Source organism: Jaculus jaculus, chromosome 17 (genome assembly GCF_020740685.1).
Source record: "Jaculus jaculus isolate mJacJac1 chromosome 17, mJacJac1.mat.Y.cur, whole genome shotgun sequence".
Taxonomy (NCBI): domain Eukaryota; kingdom Metazoa; phylum Chordata; class Mammalia; order Rodentia; family Dipodidae; genus Jaculus; species Jaculus jaculus.
The window spans coordinates 59,067,274-59,092,007 of NC_059118.1; the positions used below are offsets into that span (position 1 = coordinate 59,067,274).

Genomic DNA, 24,734 nt, shown 5'->3' on the forward strand with positions numbered 1-24,734 from the left:
TTTTGGTTGGATTTTTAGCAACAGGCATGAATTTCCTCCTATGGACTGGGCAAATCCAATCAGAGAGCAGTTGGTTTCCCCTATAACCAATATGCCACTATTTCTCCAGTTGGTACATTTGACATGACTGGCCAGCCATAAAACTGGCAGGGTCCACTGCTAGTTAACATCATTGATGACTTTTCTCCCCCAACAAGCTGCATAGATCTTTCCAGCATACTGACAGCTTCCAGCTCATCAGCTCCAGCTTGGTTTTTCAGTGACCTGCAACCCAAGCATGTTGTGTTTTTATTATTTGAGACAGGCTGCAACTCACTATAAAAACCAGGCTAGCCTCAAGTTCACAGCAATCCTCCTGCCTCCACCTTCCAAGTGATAAGATTATAGGTATGAACTACCATGCAAGTCAACATTATTTTTTAAAATATATTTTTAAAAAAATCTCTTCTGTAGGAATCCAGAAAGATTTCAGGGCTGGTCTATGGGATGTGTTTCTAAATGATGTGTAATGTCATTTTAGCAGAATGAGCTACTCCTCTCTCAAAGACAAAATTGGCAGAGAAGAAGTTGCCAAGTCTCTGAGTAATCTTATTGAGGGTTCCGTTTTCTAAGTGTTATCTCACGTTAGCAACAACTCCTGAGTAACAAGAAAACAAGCCAAGCTAGGAACCCCACTTCCACAAATCAAAGTATAAACCTAATTACACAACACACACATGAGTCAGTCACCCATGTCATCAGATCGCAGGCAGCCAAAGTGTCCTCCTTCACCCCACTTTCCAAAACCACTTTCTGAAAAATGAGCTCCAGACCCCATCCCCTAACCCATCCTTCCACCTTCCTTCCGTCCTCCACTTGCCGCTGTCTTTTTCATTTCTTTTCTTTCCTGTGCTGTACAAGCCCAGGGCATCCGAGATTTCTCCCATTTCATTCATTGGTCAACCCAGTGGTATCTGGCATGTGCCCCAACTATTCCATTGTGACAATTTCCCTAAAAACATTCATTATCTAATCATAAGATCTTTCCTCTCCTGCTTTCTGAGACACCATGCTATTCTGAATTTCCTCTTGTGTCTCTGCCCCTTCCTCCTCTGTGTGTTCCTGGGCCTGATTCAAACTTCTTCTAAGTTTGTCAGGCTTTTCACTGCTTGAGAAGCTGAGTCTTCACAAAATCAGGATTTATTTTTAAAACAAAAACAGGAGCTGGAGAGATGGCTTAGTGGTTAAGGTGTTTGCCTGCGAAGCCTAAGAACCCACGTTTAATACCCCAGTACCCACATAAGCCAGATGCACAAGGTGGTGCATGTATCTGGAGTTCGTTTATAGTGACTAGGGGCCCTGGCACACCCATTTTATCTATCTATCTATCTATCTATCTATCTATCTATCTATCTATCTATCTATCTACCTATCTACCTATCTACCTGGCTACCTACCTATTCATCCATCCATCCATCCATCTGCTTCTTTCTCTCATCAATCAATCAATCAATCAATCAATCAATCAATAACAAGCCTTTTAGGGTCTGGGAGAAGGTTCAGTGCACAAAGCAATTTCCCCAAGTGTGGGTTCAGATCCGCAGCATTCACGTGAATGCCAGGCTGGTGTAGCAGCCCACCTGTGGTCCCAGTGCTCAGAAGATGGGGGACAGGAACCCCAGGCCAAGCTGGCTAGCTAGACCAGCTGGAACAATGAACTCTGGGTTCAAGTGACAGGCATTGCCACAGTAAACAAGGGCCAAGGGCGACAGAAGAAGACACACAGTGATGGCCTCTGGCCTCCACACGCGCATGCACACACGGCCCTGCTTAGCTTGGGCCTAAGCTTATGTGGGTGCTGCACCTTAGTTAGAATTCCTCCCTTCATCTGTAACACTGCTGAGCCTATCCTTCCAGGGGTTCAACAACCAAGGTTTGGAGGCTGAAACCGGCGAGGATACAATGGCTGAAATAGTCACCATTGTCTCATTGACTTAATTCTTTTTTTTTTTTAAGATTTTATTTATTTATTTGAGAGCGACAGACACAGAGAGAAAGACAGATAGAGGGAGAGAGAATGGGCGCGCCAGGGCTTCCAGCCTCTGCAAACGAACTCCAGACGCGTGCGCCCCCTTGTGCATCTGGCTAACGTGGGACCTGGGGAACCGAGCCTCGAACCGGGGTCCTTAGTCTTCACAGGCAAGCGCTTAACCGCTAAGCTATCTCTCCAGCCCCCAATCATTGACTTAATTCTAAATTTCCTCTCTCCTGGTGATTCTAGCCTATACCCAGTCTCCTGAGCTTCTCCTTGGGAGGCATTCCCTTGCCTTCTAATTCTAGTTGATTACTACACTTTTTCTCTTTTACCTAATATCCATCATGTGTCTTCCTTATTTTCTCTGTCACCAGCTTGCTACAACCCTTATTTCTCATTGGCATGAAGCAGTCCCCTTTATCTATGCGATATATCTCAAGGCCCCCAGTGGATTCCTGAAGGGTGAGTGGTAGCAAACCTTGCCTCTCCTATCTACACATGTACGTCATGATAGTAACGCGTAAGTTAAACATGGTAGGAGACGGACACGAATGAGGAGCAACTAACATCATGACACTGTGGTAGAAGTTACTTTTCTGGAATTTTCCAGTTAACATTTTAAAAATATTTTTATTTATTTGTCTGTGTGTGAGAGAGAGAGAGACACAGAGAGAGAGAGAGAGAGAATAAGTATGGACCCTGGGGAATTGAATTCGGGCCATCAGCTATTGCAGGAAAGCACTTTTAACCCCTGAGCCACCTCTCTCCAGTCGTCCATTTAAGTTTTTTTTGGTTTTGTTCTGTTTTGGGGAGTAAGGTCTCACTCCAGCCCAGGCTGACCTGGAATTCACTATGTACTCTCAGGGTGGCCTCAAACTCACACTGATCCTCCTACCTCTGTCTCCCGTGTGCTGGGATTACAGGCGTGTGCCACCACGCCCGGCTTTCCATTTAACATTTTAGTACTAATATTGCATTGTTTTGTTTGTGTTTGGGGTGTGTGTGTCACATAGGGTGTGTGTGTCACATGTTGGGTGTCCCCAACAGTGTAATGCTACCTTATTTCCCTGAGACAGAGCCTTTCAATGAGCCCGGAGCTACCTTTGTCTGTGACACTGGCCGACCAGGGCCTTCGACACCCCTTCTCCCTCCTCAGTCCTCAGCGCTGGGGTTACAGGCATGCTAGGCCTTGCCTGGTTTTGCACATGCTGCCGGGGATTGAACCCGGGGCCTCAGGCTTGCAGCTCCAGTGCTCTTACCTGCCGAGCCATTGCCCAGCCCTGTTTTAACATTTTAACTGACAGTGTGGTTAAGGGAGAACACCTGTCCTGGCATATCTTTGTAAAGGATACCACCCTGCCTTCACTCCAGCCCATCGAGTGCCAGGCGGGGCTCACATCTGGAGAAGCAAGGACTTCAGGAACCCAGAGTTCTGGACAAGGATGAGTCAGAGACCTAGTAAAGAAGAAATCAAAATAAATCCCAGATGGGCGAGGGAAGCAGTTACGAGTCTTTGGCAGTAGTCACCATCTAAGAGCTCCAGTAGGGTGGACGATGTCACCAACAATGCCCTCTCTTCTGCCAGCTTCCTTGAAAGACCAGGAAAGGAACGAGAGCCAAGTACACAAGGTATTACCGACGGACTTCAAGAACTGCTGTGATTTTTACTCTTCTTTATTTCACAGTTACCACTGTGAGATTCCTTATAGTTAGGCTTCAGGCCCCCATTTGGGATAACTTGCTGTTTGTAGAAAATGTTAAAACATTAATTACTTTGTTGCTATGCCTCCAGGGTGCACATTTGAATGCCCAAACAGATGAACTCATAGCTCTTTCACTCTTTCTCTTTATTGTCTAATCCACTTAAAATAAGGAAACCCTTGTTTTGTAGATGTTTAAGACATGCCTGCGGATTTCCCATTCACTTTAAAGCCTAGTCTTCCAAAGATCAATCTGTAAGAACTGAGGCTATTTGAAGAGCTAGTTAGCAGCAATCTTTCAATTCAGATAAAATGGGCCAAATTCAAGTGTGTCCAATGCATTAGAATATTAAACCCTCAACAAGGTCTCCTTTGGCGTGACCCTATAAGATTACTGGTATTTATTCATTGCTTTTATGTAAACGGAAAAAATTGCGCTATGACCAAGAAGCTTTGACAGGTAACCTGGTTAAAATCTTGAATAGGACTCATGAGGAAACCGAACACAATCTTCCCGCCAAAGAGCAGCAAAAAGTCCAACTTTCTGCTCTGTGTGCAGGTGGCTGACGGACTGATTTATGACGAGTTTAATTATCTGTCTTTCTGTCTTAGTTACCTACCAAAATAAACTGTGAACATAGTGAAGGGCTCCATGATCACGTGGGAGACAAACTTTCAAGGGCTCCAGAGCCTAGGGAAGGGATGTGGTTAACAAAGATAAGTCAGTCTCTCTGGTCTGTGAGGCCTTTGTCTCAGATGGGTCCTGAGATACCAAAAGTGTGTGCTGGAACTCAAAAGCCCCCCCAGGTAGAGCCACAAGGGGGGTTCTGCTCTTCCTTCTCTCCTAAGTGACCATTCCTGGAAACTACATGAAGTTTGTGATAGTTAATCATGACTGTCAGGCTGGAGAGATGGCTCAGCACTTAAGGTGCTTGCCTGCGAAGCCTAAGGATCCATGCTTGGTTCCCCAGGACCCACATAAGCCAGATGCACAAGGAAGTGCATGTGTCTGGAGTTTGCTTGTAGTGGCTGGAGGCCCTGGCGCACCCATTCACTCTCTCTCTTGCTATCTGCACCTCTCTCTTTCTCTCTCTCTCAAATAAACAAATAAATAAAAAGTCTCATTCCAGTAAGGATAATGACTTCCTCTTCTACACTGTATCTGCTCTTGAGGCCATGGGACCACATGTATCATTGCATATTATTGACACAGGAAGTAGCTGAGATCTCAGGTGGAGGTCTGACAACCTCCCCGCCCCCTCCTGCTACAGGAGAGCGTCAACCGGCTCAATCTCAAGGGTGTTTCATAAGCAGTTGCAGCTGCTGACGATGAAGACAGCAGTGGTTGTTTTTCACAGAGAAAGGACAGTGCCACACAACAAAAACTGTATGTAGAAAACAGTGCAAAGCCAAGAAAGGGCTTAATAAGTTGTCACAAACATGTCTGCTACCCACAGAATAATGCCAGCTCTCCACAGAACCGCTTCTCCTCCTTTTCGGCTAGTACTAAGGGTTGAACCTAGGGCATCATGCATACCAGGCAAACCTTCTTCTTTTGATTATCTGTTCTGAGCGTTGCGCTAAATTGCTTAGGCTGCCCTTGAAATTGTGATACGCTTACCGTAGCTCCCCAAGTTAGTGAAGGACCCAAGTGAGGACTTAGGGGGAAAATGAACAGCTTGTTGGTCCATTTGTCTCCTCACTAGTTCTCAGCCCTGTGGAGGAGTGTGGGTCGCCATGCATGGGTTCGGGAGGACATGAGTCATGGGCCCACGTCCTCTTGCCTTGCAAGAGTCTCAAAGGAAAATTCCTTTCCCTCCCCATTGCCAAGACAGAAATACTATGTTTATGAAACCAAAATTACAGGAGACTGTTCCCACCCCTGTAGAAGCAAATGGAGACCAACTTCCATTCCTGGTCATTTGCAATGCAGTTCTAGAGAGATTTCTCTTCCTCATAAGGGAAGCCAGATGGGCTCATGAAGCGGTTTGCTCAGCTTTTTTATTGCTCTGCTCCAACACCCACTTAATTTTGATTTTTCATTCTTGACAGGGAAAACTCCCCTATAGAGATTGAGATTACCAGTTCTCAAAAACATGTCCATATGGCCCATGTGGTTTAACTGTAAGGGTTTTTCTAAGAATATATTTTAATGCAGTCCCTAAATATGCACACACAAACACACACACACACACCACTTCAAAACTGAATCTTCCAACTGTGAGGAGATGAAGGCAAAATGAAAAACCAGCCAGCGGTAGCTAGCCTGTTGAAGGCCTTGCTCATTGTTCTTCCAAATAATCAAATTCTGAGCCTTTGTATCTAAGCTATTGAAAAGTCACATTTCCAAAGCACCATTTTTCCTTCTTTTTGGAAGATAAGACATGTGGCTCAACCGACCCTCACTAGCTGCTGGTGAGAGTGAGAGAATGCCCAGAGCTGGCTTCCAACTGCTAAGAGCTACAATATGGAGAACCCATGTAAAGGAGGGTCTTGGGGCAGCAGAGGTGGGAACATGGCAAAGCAAGTGAAGGGCATGACGAGAACTATGGGGTAGAGCCAGGACCACCCCTTTGCCTCCACTAGCGATGAGAAAACTCGCAACATCCACCTGGAGCTCAAGGCCCACTCGGTGTCCATCTTGGCCTTCTGCATGCTTTCTCTTGACACACTGCAGCTGTAACCAGAGTCACCTGTCACACTTGATGGCACAGAAATTTTCTGATTGCTTTACTCGGATCCTTTTTGGTTTTGTTGTTATTGATTGGATTGTGTATTCTGAGCCAGAGGAGTTGAATTAGAGCTGCTTACAGCAGCGCGAATGAGGGGTTGCTTGTCGGAGCACGGGCGTCTGTGGTGTGTGCATGTAGATGTGTGTACCCCTCAACCTGCAGTACTTTCGATGAAGTGAAGACTCCGCGTCCCACTTGCTGGAGGAGGCACGTCCCTGCAGGCCCAGCCTGATCAGGGGTGCGGAGAGCCGGCTGGAGCTGCAGCTGGAGCTGGCCGCTCTCCCTCTGCTGTGGGAGTGTGATGGGGTGAGCCAGCTACCTCTGTCCGCCATGACGAAACATCCCCCCAGTCTGTGAGCCTGAAGGAATCCCTTTCCACCCATAAGCTGTTTCAGGTCAGTTGTTTGTCCCAGCAATGAAAAGGTAACTGAAATAGCATCTTACCAGTGGCTCTGTGACTGAAGAAAATGCCTCTCCCTCAGCTTCTGTGAACTGCCTATAAACGCTCAGGGCGTGATGCGGCGTCATGGGTCCCTCCCCTTTCAATGACAAAATTATGTCGGTTGTGTGCAGGTAATGACAAGTACTAGGAGTTCAAGAGCACAGCTGCCATGTCACATCCAGGAGACGGCATTGTACAGCACCTCTCCCCATCGGCTGGCTCTCTCATTGCTTCCTTCCCACTCTTCCATGCTGGATACAGTCAGATTCCCACACCACCCACATAAAAAGCCCAGCGTCATCACACACGTCTATAACCCCAGTGCACAGAGCGGAGGTGAGGGATCAGAGAATTGCTGGAGCATGCTGACCAAAAACAGTAGCGAGAGAGAAAGAGAGAGAGAGAGAAAGAGCGAGCCTATCTCAAGGAAATAGGCAGTTGAGTGATAGAGAAGGGCGCCCAAAATTCTCCTCTGGCTGCCACACATGCAAGGCATGCACATCTGCACACACATGCTCGTATACCACACATCTCACACACACACACACACACACACACACACACACACACACACGACAGAAGCAGCTGCATCCTGATCCCTTCTGACATTTAACCCACCTTCTTATGTCTAACTTGTGTTTGCAAGGTCAGTGAGCCGTGAGCCCCTCGTGTCACCCACTGGCAGGAGCACGTGACACTTCCTTCAGGGAGCGGTATGACAAGGAGGAGAGCGGCCAGCAGAGGGAAATCGTGGGATCTTCGCCCTCGAGCACTGGCGCTCCCCCGCTCCTTCGGGGACCATGTGGGCAAGGGTGAGTGGTGGCAGGAAACTGCACGTTCTGTGGCCTCCTGTTCTCCAGTTCTATCCGGGTTAACTCCCCTCAAACAGTATGATGAATGGTGCTCTGTTGGCATACAAGCCTGCAACTCATATTTTGTTTTTATGTAATTTTCTTTTGGGGGGGGTTCGAGGTAGGGTCTCACTCTAGCCCAGGCTGACCTGGAATTCACTATGTAGTCTCAGGGTGGCCTCGAACTCATGGCGTTCCTCCTGCCTCTGCCTCCCGAGTGCTGGGATTAAAGGTGTGCGCCACAACGCCCGGGGTAATATTTGAAAAGAAAGCACATTATTTCTAGAGTTTGCTGTGTTTGGTGGTTTTTCACAGGGATATGCGGATGCTCACAGGGAGTCTTTCTCTGAGGAAGCATTCTTCTGGACACAGAAGGAATACTGCCCTTAGGGTACAGGTGTCTGAGCAAGTCTGGATGTCACAGAACATTCAAAGCTGATGGCCCAGCAAGTGATGACCTGTTCTTTGCTTCATCTTTCTTTTGCCAATCCCCATAACCCACTCTGCTTCCATGAGCTCCTCCGTGAGAACACTGGTGTGAGGCAGAGGTCATGTTTAAAATACTGACTCAGACCTGGCAGCTCAGGCCTGTAACTCAACTAATCAGGAGGTTCAGGCAGGTAAATTACAAGTTCAAGGCCTCTTTGGGCTATAAAGTGAGTTCAAGGACACTTGGGACAATTTATCAAGAATCTGTCTCCAGGTAAAAAGAGTGCTGAAGATTTAACTCAGTGGTAAAGCACTTGTTTAGTATGAAGGAGGCTTTAGGTTCAATTCCCAGCATTACAAATTCCCAGCAATACACACACACAAACACACACACACACACACTCTCTCTCTCTCTCTCTCTCTCTAACAAAGGATTCCCAAAAGTTTCATAAAAATTAAATACAGGGGCTGGAGGGATGACTTACTTAGTGGTTATGGCATTTGCCTGCAAAGCCAAGGGACCCAGGTTAGATTTCCCAGAACCCACGTTAGCCAGATGCACAAGGGGGCGCACACATCTGGAGTTCATCTGCAATGGCTGGACACCCTGACATGCCCATTCTCTCTCCCTCTCTCTCTCTCTCTTTCTCTCTTTCTCTGTCAAATAAATAAATAAATAAAAATAAAATATTGTTTAAAATTAAATACAGTCCTGGGGTTGGAAAGAAACCTCAGTGATTAAAGAACTTTCTTGCAAAGCCTGATGGGTCCAGATTTGATTCCTTAGTACCCACGTAAAGCCAGATGCACAAAGTGGTGCATGTGTCTGGAATCTTTTGCAGTGGCAAGAGGCCCTGGCATACCTGGTTTATTTCTCTCTAACTCTCCCTCCCTCTCCCTCTCCTCTTGAAAATAAACCAAAAAAATTTAAAAATTACAGTCTAGGGTTGGAGAGATGGCTTAGTGGTTAAGGCATTTGCCTGAGAAGCCGATGGACCCAGGTTCTATTCCCCAGGACCCATGTAAGCCAAATGCACAAGGGGCACATGTGTCTGGAGTCTGTTTGCAGTGGCTAGAGGCCCTGGCACACCCATTCTCTGTCTGTCTCTCTTCTCTCTGTGCTTGAAAATAAATAAATTAAAATTAAAAAATACAGTCTATGCAGGGCACTGACAGAGAAAGAGGAAAGGCAGAGTGTGAGAGCTGGGCCTTGGGACTCTGCTTCAGGCATGACATGGTGGTCCCCCTGAACCTTCTCATTTCTGGAACTAGCAAGAGCAATGAAGACCACAGATTGGAGGATGGTCAAGACCATCCTTTGCAAAAAGCCAGGTTACTAGCATAAATGATCTCAGGAAGAGCACCTCCCAAAAACCTCTGCAGAGAAAAGCGAGCTCTCAGTCGACTGTGCAAATATGACATGAGCAGAAGGTAGAGGGGTCACACCACCCCTACAGGAACATTGAAGGGCCACAGAAAGGCTGGATGCCCTATTGCCGAGTTTTGATTTATTTTCAGAGAGCTGGTAGCTAGATGTTTACCCAGGCATTGCTGGCAAGGACAAAGAGACTGGCTCTGCGACACTGTTTGTACCAAGGCAGGAAGTTGGCAGTGGGGTTGTGCATTATAGTTTATCTGAAGACAGAAAAGCAGATAAAACTCTTACTTCACAGAGACCAAGAAGGGTTTACTGCCAGAACTCAGAAGCATTGCTCTCGTTTCCCCACTAGACACAAGTTCCATGCAGAAGCAATGTCAGTACTTACACTGTGAGTTTACATTTACTGTGGGTTTGTGGTGCCTACGAAGGGAGCTGACAATGAACAAGATATAATTTATATGCTCTTTAATCACTCATTTAAAATGTACTTATTCTGTTAGTCTTTTAAAAATATGAAAACTAAAAAGAAAGAAAGAAAAAGTCGGGTGGTGTGGCACATGCCTTTGATCCCAGCACTCAGGAGGCAGAGGTAGTAGGAGGGTCACCATGAGTTCTTGGCCACTCTGAGACTACATAGTGAATTCCAGGTCAGGCTGGACTAGAGTGAAACCCTACCTCAAAAAGCAAAATAAATAAATAAAAATTAGTAAATAATTAAAAATAAGAATATGAAAGGTTTTGGGGTGAGGCAATGGATCAGTGGATAAAGCACATGTTATGCCAACGTGAGTACCTGAGTTTGGATCCCTGCATCCATGTAAAACTGAACACTGTAGTGAGCATCTGTAATCCTAACATGCCTATGCTGAGAAGGGAGGTGACACAGGAGCATCTTCCAGTCACACCCAGGCCAGAGTGATGGTGAACAAAGCAGTGAACACTAAAAGACCCTGCTTCAAAAAAGAAGGAGGGCTCAGCAGGAGGGAGAAGTCCACGTTATAGTGAAGGTGGAAGCCCATCACCTAGGACAGGGGAGGACGTAGAAGTCCACATCATAGTGAAGGTGGAAGTTCATCAGCTAGGACAGGGCAGGAGGGAGAAGTCCACATCATAGTTAAGGTGGAAGCCCATCACCTAGGACAGGGCAGGAGGGAGAAGTCCATGTCATAATGAAGGTGGAAGCTCATCACCTAGGACAGGGCAGGAGGGAGAAGTCCACGTCATAGTGAAGGTGGAAGCCCATCACCTAGGACAGTAGAGGATGGAGAAGTCCATGTCTTAGTGAAGGTGGAAACTCATCACCTAGGACAGGGGAGGAGGGAGAAGTCCACATCATAGTGAAGGTGGAAGTCCATCACCTAGGATAGGGCAGGAGAGAGAAGTCCACGTCATAGTGAAGGTGGAAGCCCATCACCTAGGACAGTGGAGGATGGAGAAGTCCATGTCATAATGAAGGTGGAAACTCATCACCTAGGACAGGGAGGATGGACAAGTCCACGTCATAGTGAAGGTGGAAGCCCATCACCTAGGACAGGGGAGGAGAGAGAAGTCCACGTCATAATGAACGTGGAAGCTCATCACCTAGGAGAGGGAAGGAAGGAGAAGTCCACATCATAGTGAAGGTGGAAGCTCATCAGCTAGGATAGGGGAGGACGAAGAAGTCCACATTATATTGAAGGTGGAAGCCCATCACCTAGGACAGGGGAGGACAGAGAAGTCCACATCATAGTGAAGGTGGAACCCATCACCTAGGACAGGGGAAGACAGAGAAGTCCACATCATAGTGAAGGTGGAACCCATCACCTAGGACAGGGGAAGACAGAGAAGTCCATGTCATAGTGAAGGTGGAAGTCCATCCCGTAGGAGAGGGCAGGAGGGAGAAGTCCACGTCATAGTGAAGGTGGAAGCCAATCACCTAGGACAGGGAGGATGGACAAGTCCACGTCATAGTGAAGGTGGAAGCCCATCACCTAGGACAGGGGAAGACAGAGAAGTCCATGTCATAGTGAAGGTGGAAGCCCATCACCTAGGACAGGGGAAGACAGAGAAGTCCATGTCATAGTGAAGGTGGAAGTCCATCACCTAGGAGAAGACAGGAGGGAGAAGTCCACGTCATAGTGAAGATGGAAGCTCATCAGCTGGGTTTCTGCAGCTGGGATGGTCCTGTAGAGTGATCTTGAACTAATGCAAGGTGGCTGGGCTTCACACCCCTGCCTGGGCCTGATGCAGCCTGTTAGCTGTCCTGGGAGGAGGTATGGGAGCAGAAGAAGCTCTTTAACTGAGGACTCAGCCAGTCTCTTGCTGCAAGTTTCAAGTTGCCAGCCCTTCAGTAGCTGACCTGATAACCTGGTGAACAATTAGTCAGTATGAAGTGGGGTCTCTGATCAGGGCACCTCCTCCTCCTCCTCTTTTTCTTCCTTCTCTTCCTCCTCCATTCTCCTCCTCTTCATCTTCTTTTTTCTTCCTTGTCCTCTTCTTCCTTCTCTCTTCCTTGATTTTTTGATATATGTCTCATGTAGCCCCGATTCCCTATATAGCTGAGGATGGCCTTGAACTTCTGATCCTCCTGTCTCTACCTCCCAAATACTAGAATTACAGCTGTGTACCACCACATTGGGCTTTGGACCATTACCATCTTAAGACATTTTTCACAGCCTACAGCATGGGAGAAATAATTTGCAAAGCACATAGATATCAAGTGATTAGTGTCCTGTGTATCTGGATCTCAACCACTCAACAGCAAGAAAACAAATAATCTGGTTTTCAAAGTGGACAAGGTAATTACCTTGTTTCCAAGGAATACACACAAATAGCCAATGGGTGAGGGACGTGACTAATCACTAGGGAAATGCAAATGAAGGCCATCTTGAGCTATCACCTCTCCTTCTGAGGGTTTTCAATCCAAACATAAGAAGTGTTAGCAAGGATGTAGAGAAAGAGCCATTGCATCCCTCTAGTAAGAAAGTAAATTGGCACAACCATCAGAGAGAGCAAGACGGAAGGAAGCTCCTACTATATAATCTAACAAACCCACTACTTAGGTATATATCCAAAAGAACTAAAATAAATATAAGGAAGAGATGTCTGTGTTCTCATGTTGATTGCAGAATTTTTCACACTAGCCAAGAAATAGAAACTACCTTTGTGTCCAACAACACTTGAAAATCTGAAAGAGAAAAAAAAAAAAACATGATCTATAGAGACAGAGGGATATAATTCAGCCTTTTAAAAGAAAGAAATCCCATCATTGGAAGCAACATGAATGGAGCTAGAGGATACTATGCTAAGAGAAATAAGCCACGCACAGAAAAGAATGTGTGACCTCCTTTGCTATGTAACATCTAAAATCACTGGACTCATAGAAACAGTAGAACGGTGGTTACCAGGGATTAAGGTTTGTGGTGAATGGAGAGATGTTGGTCAAAGTGTACTTACCTTCAGTATAAGATGAATAATTTCTAGAAATCTAAAGACTACCATGGTGTGTAAGTCAGCAATATTGCATTGAACACTTGGTATGTACTAAGAGAACAGAGTGTAAGCATGCTCACTGCACATGTATAGTAACTACTTGAAGGGACAGGTATATTCAAGAGCCTGGCTGTAGGAATCACTTCATAGTGTATATGTATATTAAGGGCATGTCTGTGATCCTAGCACTTGGGAGACCTAGGCAGGAAAATCATAGGTTTGAGGCCAGCCTGGGCAACATAGCAAGACTCTGTCTCAAAAAACAAACAAGGGGGCTGGAGAGATGGCTTAGTGGTTAAGGGTTCGATTCTCTAGGTCCCATATAATCCAGATGCACAGGGTGGCACATGCATCTGGAGTTCACAAGAGGCCCTGGTGCACCCATTCTCTCTTTCTCTCTCTTGTCTCAAATAAATAAAAAGAACCCAAGGGCTAGAGAGATGACTTAGTAGTTAAGGCAATTGCCTGCAAAGCCAAAGGACCCAGGTTTGATTCCCCAGGACCCATATAAGCCAGATGCACAAGGTAGCACATGCATCTGGAGTTCATTTGCAGTGGCTGGAGGTCCTGGCATGCACTTTCTCTCTATGTCTCTCAGATAAATAAAGATAAAATATTTTAATGAAAGACAAAAATCTGTATATATGCACTAAAACATCCTATTGTATACCTTAAAAACATATGTAATTCTGTCAATTATATTTTAAAAAGCTGGAAAAAAAACCCAAAAAAGCAATTATCTGATAAAGTCTTATAGTAGGTGAAAGGCCAACCTATTGTGAACCCTAAAAGTTTTAGTTCAACCTTCCATACAGAAAATGGCTGGCCATCAAGTCACCCAATGTGGCTCAGTGGAAAATTCTTTGCTGTGGACTCAGAGGTCTGAGTTCAAACCCTACTATTTACAATGGTCCTCCCAACTTGATTGGACTAACCAAAAAGTAGACTTAGAGCATCTAGCTCCGTACTTGATACAAAGAAAAGCATTCAAACCCTTCGCCCTTTCCCCAAGCAGTTCACTGGGAGCAACGGATGAAGTCCACATAGAAATGAAGGTTCCATCTCCTAACTTGAGGCAATGTTTCACGACTCTTAGGTTCCCAGAGTTACCTGTAAAGATTATTCAAATACAGATTCCTGGGGCCACCCATTCTGGGTGACTCTAATTCATAGCGTCCAGAGTAGGATGCAGAAGTGTATCATTTTAGCAAGTTCCATGTGGGTTTCTAATATGTAGAAAGCCTGGAGGCCTCCTGTGTGTGCCAATCTCAGTAAGATTCCTGCATGCGATGTGATGGCTCCATAGTCCTGTGCTTAGAAGGGACCCCAGATGTTTCTGGTGCCCTTATGGTCATGAGACCTGTGGATACAGATAATAATAGAACAAGAATGTGACATCCCATCTTGAAGACCGCCCCCTCTTTATAAAATACCATGCATTTCAAAACTGAACCCCACTCAAACTTATTTAGTAACAGAGTCAAACCAGCCCTCCTACCCACGGAGCAGTTTTATTGAGGCATAAGTCACCACCAAAAGGTAATTTAGAGCAGACAGGGATTTCATGGGAGTGGGGGATGTGGATGCCTGGGGTGGTCTGAGAAATGGAAAGCAGATTCGGAGATGAAGTGCTTTAGGTATGAGAGACACTGGGCCTGCAAAGGGACACGTGCGGATGGAGGCTTGACTTTCTCAATCAACACAAACCCAGTGCTCTACTCAGACAGGATTCCTGGAGGCCCCCCGGGTCACACGGTCCAGCTGCAGAAATTGCTCCATCCGGAAGGCAGCCATCAACCAAACAACGTCTGTGATGCGGAAAGTGACCCCCAACGCGTCAGTGTTCTTTCCCTTCCCTTTCTGACCAGACACTTTCCCTGATTTAATACCAGCCCGTGTGGTTTTACAATGTTTTCTGTGGCTTGCTTTCCCCACAAATGGGCCTCATTTATTCTAAAATACGAAGCTTTGAGGGTTTCTTGAATATGGTACTTTCACTCAGTCAAGATAAATGAAGATGAAAACCCTCTGTGGTGGGAATCCATTCTGCCGAAGGATTCAAGTAAAAACAGACAGAAGCAGTCTGTTCTCCCCAGCCTGTCAGCAGCCTAGTCATTCCCCATATGACAAAGATGATTCTAGAAACATCACACTAAAAATCGTGCAGAGAACTCTAAGGAGCCCCTTGGCCTGTCTTTGCAAATGCCACAGCGCTGGGGAAAGCGAGTCCTTTTAGATCGGTGTTACCCATAGCACAGTCTAGGCTGAGAGGTGTCTGTGATGATTCCCCATGCTTGGCCTTGATTTTCTTTTTACAAGGACTCATTCAGATTTGACTAGGGTTCTGTAGGGATAGGGAGATGGCTCCGCAGCTAAAGGTGCTTGTTTGCAAAGTCTGATGGACTGGGTTCTATTCCCCAGTACCCACGTAAAGCCAGATGCACAAAATCACTTGCATCTGGAATTTATTTGCTATGGCTAAAGGCCCTGGTGTACCCATTCTCTCTCTCTCTCTCTCTCTCTCTCTCTCTCTCTCTCTCTCTCTCCATATACATATGTGAAAATCAATCAATAAACATATTTTTAATTAGAAGAGGGACTGGAGAGATTGCGTAGTGGTTAAGGTACTTGCTTGCAAAGCCTGACAGCCCAAGTTCAATTCCCCAGTACCCACGTAAAGCCAGATACACAAGGTGATGCATGTGTCTGGAGTTCATTTGGAGTGGCTAGTGACTGTCTTTCTATCTGCCTCTTTCTCTCACATGCTCTTTCTCTCTCTCTCTCTCTCTCTCTAAAATAAATAAAATAGTTTTAAAGAAAATTTAGAAGAATCCATCGTTTTTCCTTCAACTGTTATATCCACAGACCTCTTGGTTTTGCACTGGATTACTTAGAGAAGCATCTTTGAGAATGAAGTAGCTTATATCAAGTACTACTTGCCCACATCCTAAGCCATGTCTATCTCTCCCTGGTGCTGTGTCATTCCTTAGAGATCCAGAAGTTCCCATTCAGAAGCCACATTAGTTAGGATAGTGTGATAGTGAGCTGCAATAACAAATAAGCCCTCCGTTCTTGGTGGCCACATACAGAATACAGGTAAATTTTGCTGCTTGGTGTAGCCTATAATCCTCATAGGCAGCTACCCCAGAGATCTGGGTTTCTTCCAGCATACAGCTCTAACATCTCAGGCTCCCTCACTACCAGCCGTGAAGATGAAGTTGAGAGAGGATGGGGGTATATTAAGGAGTAAGCTGGAAAGTGGCATAAATGGCACCCACCAGTAGTATCCTATTACCTGATTTCAGCTGTAGAGTTGATATAAACTCAGCTTAAAGAATGCAGAGAAACATAGGGAGGTACACAGGTGACAGGTGATCCAAAGCACACAAGCTACGTACACCCAACAAGTGACAACTCAGCCTAAAATTTGCTGAGCCCTCTGGCCCGTTCCACTTATTGATGTATAAAGGGCTCACAAGATAGCAACTATGGATGGCTCAGCCTCCTTTCCCGATCTTTCTATCCATGACTCCAGGCTAAGGAGGACTGTGGCCACTTTGCTCTGAAAGCCACAGTAGGCAGTGCCTATGGGTCTGTGAGCTGGGCAGACGAAAGCTTCAAGGAGCCAGTGCCAGTAGCAAACCCTAATTACAGGAAATGCTTCCCAGCTCCTAAGGGAGAGAAAATTACTTTGGGGAAAGCTAAGAAAAATAGAAACAGAATACCCGTAATGCTTTCTTCAGAGGCCAAATATTATGCTGAAGGCTTATGTCTTGAGCTTGATTCCTTCAAGAGAAGTTGAAATGGTGGACACGGTGTTGAAGGGGAAAGTTCTGGAAGGTGTCAGTCTAGCTTGCCTCTATCATATGGGTTAGGGAAAATGAGTCTGAAAGGGTTTTGCTCTGGTTGGATTGAATGTGAAAAGATGCAGAGGCTTCCAGAAACACAGGATTGCAAATGAGAAAATAACACAGGCCATGAGGGACTCCTGGTGGGTTCTAAAAGCTGCCTGGGTCGAAAGATCCTGCACTGGTGGAGACCTCTTTCCTCATGAAAATCCACAGATACACCCCACTTCCAACTTCCTACATCAGCGAGAGCTGGGAAGTTATGCACATGCCTGTGTTTTAAAATTCTGCCTTTATGAGTGAGAATCTTTGGTCTGAATTTTTACTTTTTCACCTAGACATCTGACACTGACCAGCTAAAGGCTGCATGTTACAGCCCATTTGTGGGTGCATGTATGTATACGTGCACATGTATGTATACATGTACACATGTGTGTGTGCACGTGTGTGAGTGACAGAGTCTCACTCTGTATCCCAGAATGGCTTTGAACTCCCAATGCCCCTGCCTCCACCTCACATGTGGGGTTAATGGGCGTGCATCACTGTACCCACGTCAGTGCTCATATTTTTAAGAATCTTCAGTCAACATTCTGAGCCTTCTCTTAAAAGCTATGGAGTAAAAGAGAAATGAAAATAATACCTGCCATTCAGCTGTAAAATGTTGCTAGGAAGCGTTTCTTATACAATTTCAAGTAATAAACCAGGCATGTTGGCTTACACTTTTAATTCCAGCATGAGAGAGGCAGAAGCAGGAGGATTGCTATGAGTTTGAGGACAGCCTGGGCTACAGAGTGAGCCCCTGTCTCAAAACAAAACAATAAAAGAAGTAACAAAGTAACACCCAGGTATGTTAATGTACACATGTCATTCTAGCACTTGGGAAGAGCAGATAGGAGGATCAGGAGGTCAAGTCCATCCTCAGCTGCATGGCAAGTCCAAATCTATAGTCTCAAAAAGAAAGTAATAGGGCTAGAGAGATGGCTTGGTGGTTAAGGAGCTTGCCTGCAAAGTCTAAGGACCCAGGTTCGATTCCTCAGAACCCACATAAGCCAGATTCACAAGGTGGCCTATGTGCCTGGAGTTTGTTTGGAGTGACTGGAGGTCCTGGTGTGCCCATTCTCTCTCTCTCTCTCTCTCTCTCCTTTTATCTCAAATAAATAAATAAATAATTTCTATAAAAAAGAAATAGCAATAATAGAAAATAAGTCTATAACAGTACCAGAATTATACTATATTTTCTCATAAATCAAGTCTATATCCTAGACTGCAGATGAGAAATGAGGACCAGCAAAGCTATTGAAATCAAGGACAGCAGCTTTGGTCCTTTGGGTTTTACCTGGTTCTCTTCTTTCCATGACAACTGCCCCCCTTTCTAAAGTATGCTTAGCCCTCTTGGTTGAGGAAATACCGTGTCCCTTTTTTCAACAGCCATTTGCAAACCAACAAGATAAATCGATGTTTTTTGTTTTTTTTTAAACATGGGTGTTTATGGCATAGTCAGTGGTCAGGATGGGAGGCAGGAAGAACAGGCAGGTAGCTTAGATATCTCAAAAGATCTTGGAAACAAGAAGCTTTTAGAGTAAATTTCATCAAATACATAAGCAAAATGCAACCATTCTAGGTAAACAAAATGGATACAAGAAGCCAGTTATGGAAGTAACCAAGAAGCCAATCATGTACGTGTAAAAAGGAAGGGTGTGGAGCTGGGTGTGGTGGAGCATGCCTGCACCCCAGCACTCCAGAGACTGAGGCGAGAGGATCCTGCAGTCCAGGACAGCTTGGGTATGTGGTGAATCCCTGGGAAGCAAAGGAAGAAAGAGAGAGAAGAGGAGGAGGAATGTGGAGCTCCTCTGAGATGTACAGGTTAGGAGGCAGGAAGCCACCTGACTGGTAGAACAGGAGTTGCCTGAAGAAAAAACTAAAAAGAATGGGAGACTCAGAGTATCCTCGAGGCCCTCTGAATGCGTAGCCAAGGCCATAGAAGAACCTAGAGAGCAGTGTTGGCTCTACGGTGCCTTGAAGCAATGCCACAGCCCTTCTGTTGACCACGGTGCCTTATGTCACCCGCAGTGGGGGGTTACTAGCAGAGGCCCTTGCTAATTCTATGGGGACAACAAGCAGCACTGTGACAATGTCCCCGCGCAGTGAGCCTGCCTACAAGAGCTGCAAAGCATTCTCAACTACTCACCAGTTGTACTTCTTACTTTAAATCAGTACAACTCTGCTTAACACTGGGCCCTTTGTAAGCACGCCAACAAAGTGACTCTTACGAACCTAACAGATCCTGGGCCGTCGTGTGCTCTTCAAGGTCAGCATCCTTTGGGGTGGACACACCTGGGCAGTCAGCAATGCCTCTGCCCTCACTGGGAAGGAGCCCTGCGTGTGAAGTCAAGGTTGGGTCGTTCTAGTGCTACGACTGGCTTCAGTGTCTCAAAAGCCCTTGTCACATTACAAGCCACAAATGGGCTGCAGAGCAAAGGGGTGCAAAGAACCAAGGCCACTTTCACAGGCTGTGTGCAGAAACGCTCTTGTGTCTGGGACCCCACCATAAGCAACCTCATCAAAGACACCAGTGCCATTGGCAGGGTGATGTTTTCCAGGTTCTTCCACACCGTCTTCAGTTGCAGAACTTGTTAGGTGAAAAAATACAAGGACAGCCCGTTACAAAATCCAGCTTCCGGGAGGTGGTGGGACATGTGACAGCTTGCCCCTGCTGCGTGACAGCTTAGCTTTACTCTGTCCCTTTGCCACTCTGACCCTGACCCCAGCTCTCTGGTATCTTGGACATTTCAGAAGCTTAATTTTACTCAAAACCTGTGATCGTGAAAAATGAAGTCATAAGGCTTATAACAGCGCCTCAGGTAGGAATGTGTCAAGCAGTAAATTAAGAGCTGTGGGTGAAAGGGATGAGAAACGTGTCAGGATATCCACAATGGAATACTACTCAGCCATAACAAGGCTCAAGTTCTTTTTAAAAAATTTTTTTAAATGTTTTTATTTACTTATTTGCAAGCAGAGAGAGAAGAGAGACAGACAGAATGGGTGCTCCATGGCCTTAGGCCAGCTCAAAGGAACTCCAGATGCATGTGGCCCCTCTGTGCATCTGGCCTTACATGGGTCCTGAGGAATCAAACCTGGTTCGTTAGACCTTGCATGGAACTGCAGTAACTACTGAACCATTTCTCAGCCCCAAAGGCTCAAACATGAATGGAACCAGGAGGTATGATGCTAAGAGAAATGTCAGGCAAAGGCACACAAACTGCATGTTTTCACATGTATGTAGAAGCTGGAAAGTTGATGTCTTAGAAATAGAAAGTAGAATACTGGTTACCTGATACTGAGAAGGGTAAGGCAGGGGAAAGGGTGGTTAATGGATACCAGGCAGACTATTGGATAGGAGGAACAATTTCTAATCCCCTGTAACACAGCAGGAAACTATAATTGACAACTATATTTGGCTACTTGTTGGCTGTTTCAAAAAAAAACAGAAGGGATTTTGGATATTTCCATACAGGATGATAACTGCCTGAAGTGATAGGCCAATTCCCTTAATCTGACTATGACATAATACATTGTGGAGATGTCACACTGTCCCCTATAAATATGAACAGCATGACAATAAAACATATGTATAAATACTTGAAATGTAGCCCAAAATTCAAAAGCATCACTCATCACTTTTATAAAGTTTTAAGTGTATGTTTTGATCTGTGTGTCTAGGTGGAGAATTTGTACACTCCTGGGACCTAGTTGTACCAACTTGTCACATGAGTGCACAGACATTACCTACCTGGTTTTCGTTAAAGAGGTTTGCAGAGGCTTAATGGGTATGGAGTAAACTACACAAACATGTGAACATATGCATCCATCTGTAAAACTCTCCACACATCTCCAGACGTTTCCTCACACCCAGTTATAGCCCTACTTCCTGACCCTTCTGACCCTCTCCAGGCAGCCATCAACCCACTTTCTGACACTTGAATCATTTGAGTTTCCTAAAAATGTATCTGAATGACATATGCACATCCTTGCTTCTTTTTCACAAAATGCTTAGTTTGGTCTCCATCGCCTATGGGTCTCAATAGTCCATTCCTTCTCATCATTGCTGGCTACTTTTCATTGTATGGTGACCAGCTTATCTGTCCATGTTCAAAAGATACTTGGGCTATTCCTAATTTGAGCAACTAGAAATAAAGCTCTGAGCATGAGAGATGGCTTAGCACTTAAGGCACTTGTCTGCAAAGCCAAAGGACTCAGGTTCAATTCCCCAGGACCCACATAAACCAGATGCACAAGGTGGCAAATGCATCCAGAGTTGGTTTGTAGAGGTTGGAGGCCCAGGTGCACCTATTCTCTCTCTCTCTCTCTCTCTCAAATTAATTAATTAATTAAATAAAAATATATAAAACACTGAAATAAAGTTCTATGAACATAGATATGTTAAATATTTTAATCCACACTGTCTTGATAGTGTGGCTTTCTAAGTCCTGAAATTGGGTAATATTAGTTCCCCAAGTTTGTCCTATTTTAAAATCTTTTTTTGAGGTAGCATCTTGCTCTAGCTCAGGCTGACCTGGAATTCACTATGTAGTTTCAGGGTGGCCTTGAACTCACGGTGATCCTCCTACCTCTGCCTCCCAAGTGCTGGGATTAAGGGTGTGCACCACCACGCCTGGCCTTTATCCTTCTTTTATAAAATGTTTTGCTTTGGCCTTTCTTTTGCTTTGATTCTGCTATTCTAGCCCCTTTGAGTTTCCACATGAAGTTTAAAACCAGCCTGAGGATTTCTATAAAATAAGTTTGCATTAGGATTTTGCTTGGAAGGAGGTTAATTCTATGGATCAGTTCAGGGAGAGTGACACTTTACCAGCAAGGAGTCTTCTGGTCCACGAGTGCACATGCCTCTCTGGCATAGGTATGCCTCTTTTGGTTTCCTCAGCATGTTTTATGGGTGTTCAGAGAACTCTCAACAGTGGTCGGAGTCTAAGCCTGAGTGCTCAGCTCCCCCGCCAGAAGAGGTAAAGGCCTGGGCTGCCCCGGGCTTCTTGAAGCAGCACGCTTCAGGGCAGGCACAGTCAGGACGGATGGTGAGACCCATTTCCCAGAGCTATCACCCAGAACACAGGCTGAGGGATCGTATATGTTGATCCATATCTCTCCTTGACCACTTACAGCTGAGGCCTTGGGATTTCAGTCTCTCTAGAACTCAAGTTTGCTTGAGAACACCACCACCTCCCTTAGCCATCTTTGTGAGGATATTCCAAGCTCAAGAAACATTTTGTTGTTGGTTTTTCTTGTTTTCTTGGGGTTGTTGTTGTTGTTGTTGTTCAAGCTAGGGCTTCACTCTAGCCCAGGATGACCTGGAACTTACTCTATAGCTCCCTGCTGGTCTTGAACTCATGGCAATCCTCCTGCCTCTGCCTCCCAAGTGCTGGAATTAAAGGTGTGAGCCACCACCATGGCCAGCTTCAATAAACACTTTGAAGTATTCCTGTCACATAATAACCAGTGAAAAAATATCGGCAGATGCATGGATTTTACTATCAGTAGCACTTAACACAGCACTCAGTGAAAGTTGATAGCATTATTTGTAGCACCCAGTGAACACAGACGGTCTTACTCACAGAGCAAACAGGACCGTGTGCTTCAGATATACCCCTCATCTGCCTTGACCATTCCAAGCTAACCAGAATTTGCTGGTGGAAGACAGCTTGCCCTGAGATGGCCTGGCTTGGCTTAGGAGAACTTGGTTCTTTGGCTTCTGTGGCTTAAATACTGTGGTGGTTTTATTCAAGTGTCCCCCATAAACCTAGGTGTTCTGAATGCTGGGTTCCCAGCTGAGGGAGATCTGGGCATTGATGCCTCCTGGAGGCAGTGTATTGTTGGGGGCAGGCCTATGGGTGTTACAGCCAGTTTCCCCAAGCCAATGTTTGGCACACTCTCCTGTTGCTGTTGTCCACCATATGTTGGCCTGGGGTGATGTCCATGCTCTGCTCATGCCATCATTTTCCCTGCCATCATGGAGCTTCTCCTGGAGTCTGTAAGCCAAAAGATATATATACATATATATATATATATATTTCCCCATAAGCTGTTCTTGGTCAGGTGATTTCTGCCAACAATGTGAACTTGACTTCAACAGTAAAGTGGTACCGAGGAGTAGGATTGCTGCTAGATACCTATGTGGCTTTGGCCCTTTAGGAGGTAATTTTTCAAGAGGAATGTGGAAGGATTTGAAACCTTGGCTTAAGAGACATCTTGCAGTGCTGTAAGTACAGCTTGACAGACTATTCTGGTCAGAGTTGAAAGACCTGAATGCAGTAAGAACTATGGACTGGGAGGTTTGGCTTGTGAGGGTGAGAAACAGCTTTGCCTGGACTAGGCTAGAAGCTGTTTGTGTTAGAGGCTTGCTGTTATGCCCATGTCCTGAGAACTTGTGTAGGGCTGCTTTGTGTAGAAATAGATTGATGTGAGCAAAGGGATATGGCACAGAGGGAAAAAATAAAATGTTTGGGTGAACTGCTGCCTGTTCAGCTGCAACTATTGAGATTGGGTCAGCTGACTTGCATTTGGACAACTCTTTTGAAGAGGCCTGAATGCTAAAGAAGTGTCCTGTTCTTCAAAGTTTTATTCCCCCTTGGATTAACAAATTGGCACCCACCCCTGGTATTATGGAGTATAGAAATGTAGGAAAGAGATGGTCAACAAATTTTCAACACAGTCTTGTGGTTTGGAAATGGCCATGGGCAGTATGAAGCAGATTTGCTGGATGCCTCCATGGAGACCCAATGGAGCCATGAGGATGAACTATGGAGACCCAGTGGAGATGCTGGGACTAAGAGATGTCTGCTAAGGAAAGCTGCTGGCCCCAGATAAAGTTTTCCAGGACTGAGTACCCTAGCTGGAGGGGCAGAATTAGAGCTCCAGAAACTTGTTGCTGCTTGGAATGATCAGACTTGGAGATTTGTCACTGACTAGAGTTATTGGACTTGAAGCTACAGAGTTTGATGTTTGCCCTGGTTGTTTTAGATCTTGTATTGGTTGAATATTTCTTTGCTATGCCCAGTGCCATTTTTTGCAATGCAAATGTTTATTCTGTGGGGTTTTTTGGAATTTTTGATAGCCAGGGGCAAGATGTGGTGGTTTGATTTGGGTGTCCCCCATAAACTTAGGTATTCTGAATGCTAGGTTCCCAGCTGATGGAGATTTGGGAATTAATGCCTCCTGGAGGCGGTGTATTGTTGGGGGTGGGCTTATGGGTGCTATAGCCAGTGTCCCCTTGCCAGTGTTTGACACATTTTCCTGTTGCTGTTGTACATCTTATGTTAGCCAGGGGGTGATGTCCACCCTCTGCTCATGTCATCATTTTCCCCTGCCATCATGAAGCTTCTCTGTTGAGTCTTTAAGCCAAAATAAACCTTTTTTTCCCCAACAAGCTGCTCTTGGCTTCTGCCAGAAAAGCGAAGCTGACTGTAACAGATGCCATGTTAGCCATGTCTCTACAGGATTCCACTGCAATAGGCAAGCCTTTATGTATAACTTTTACTGCTTCTCTTTCTCTCTCTGTCTCTCTGTGTCTCTCTTCTCCTTTCCTCCCTCCCTCCCATTCTGGGGTTTGAAGTCCTGAAAGAACTGCATGAATCATTTTCCCTCACCACTCCTGAAATCCTAGAAGACTAACTTTTAGAGGATGACTCTACCCCTGGGGCTTTCACCAGAAAGGCTTCCCTCACCACACCAACCTAGAGAAGCTGAGCGGCTCCAGGGAAGGCCACCCAATAGGAGCCAAGACCTCTGCTTGAGGGTGAAACCAACCCATGGTGGCTCACCAGTGAAAGATCTGCAGGCCAGAATGGGCACAGAGCA

General features: G+C 45.5%; 1 protein-coding gene across 1 annotated transcript in view; it reads left to right on the plus strand.

The window, feature by feature from the left end:
- The first annotated feature begins 7,607 nt into the window (after positions 1–7,607).
- Positions 7,608–24,734, plus strand: part of Nedd9 (neural precursor cell expressed, developmentally down-regulated 9) — a 134,370-nt gene continuing 117,243 nt past the window's right edge. Inside the window, exon 1 of the mRNA XM_045136671.1 lies at positions 7,608–7,700. Coding sequence (XP_044992606.1) covers positions 7,689–7,700 — 12 coding nt within the window. The 5' untranslated portion in view covers positions 7,608–7,688. The remainder of the gene's footprint in view (positions 7,701–24,734) is intronic.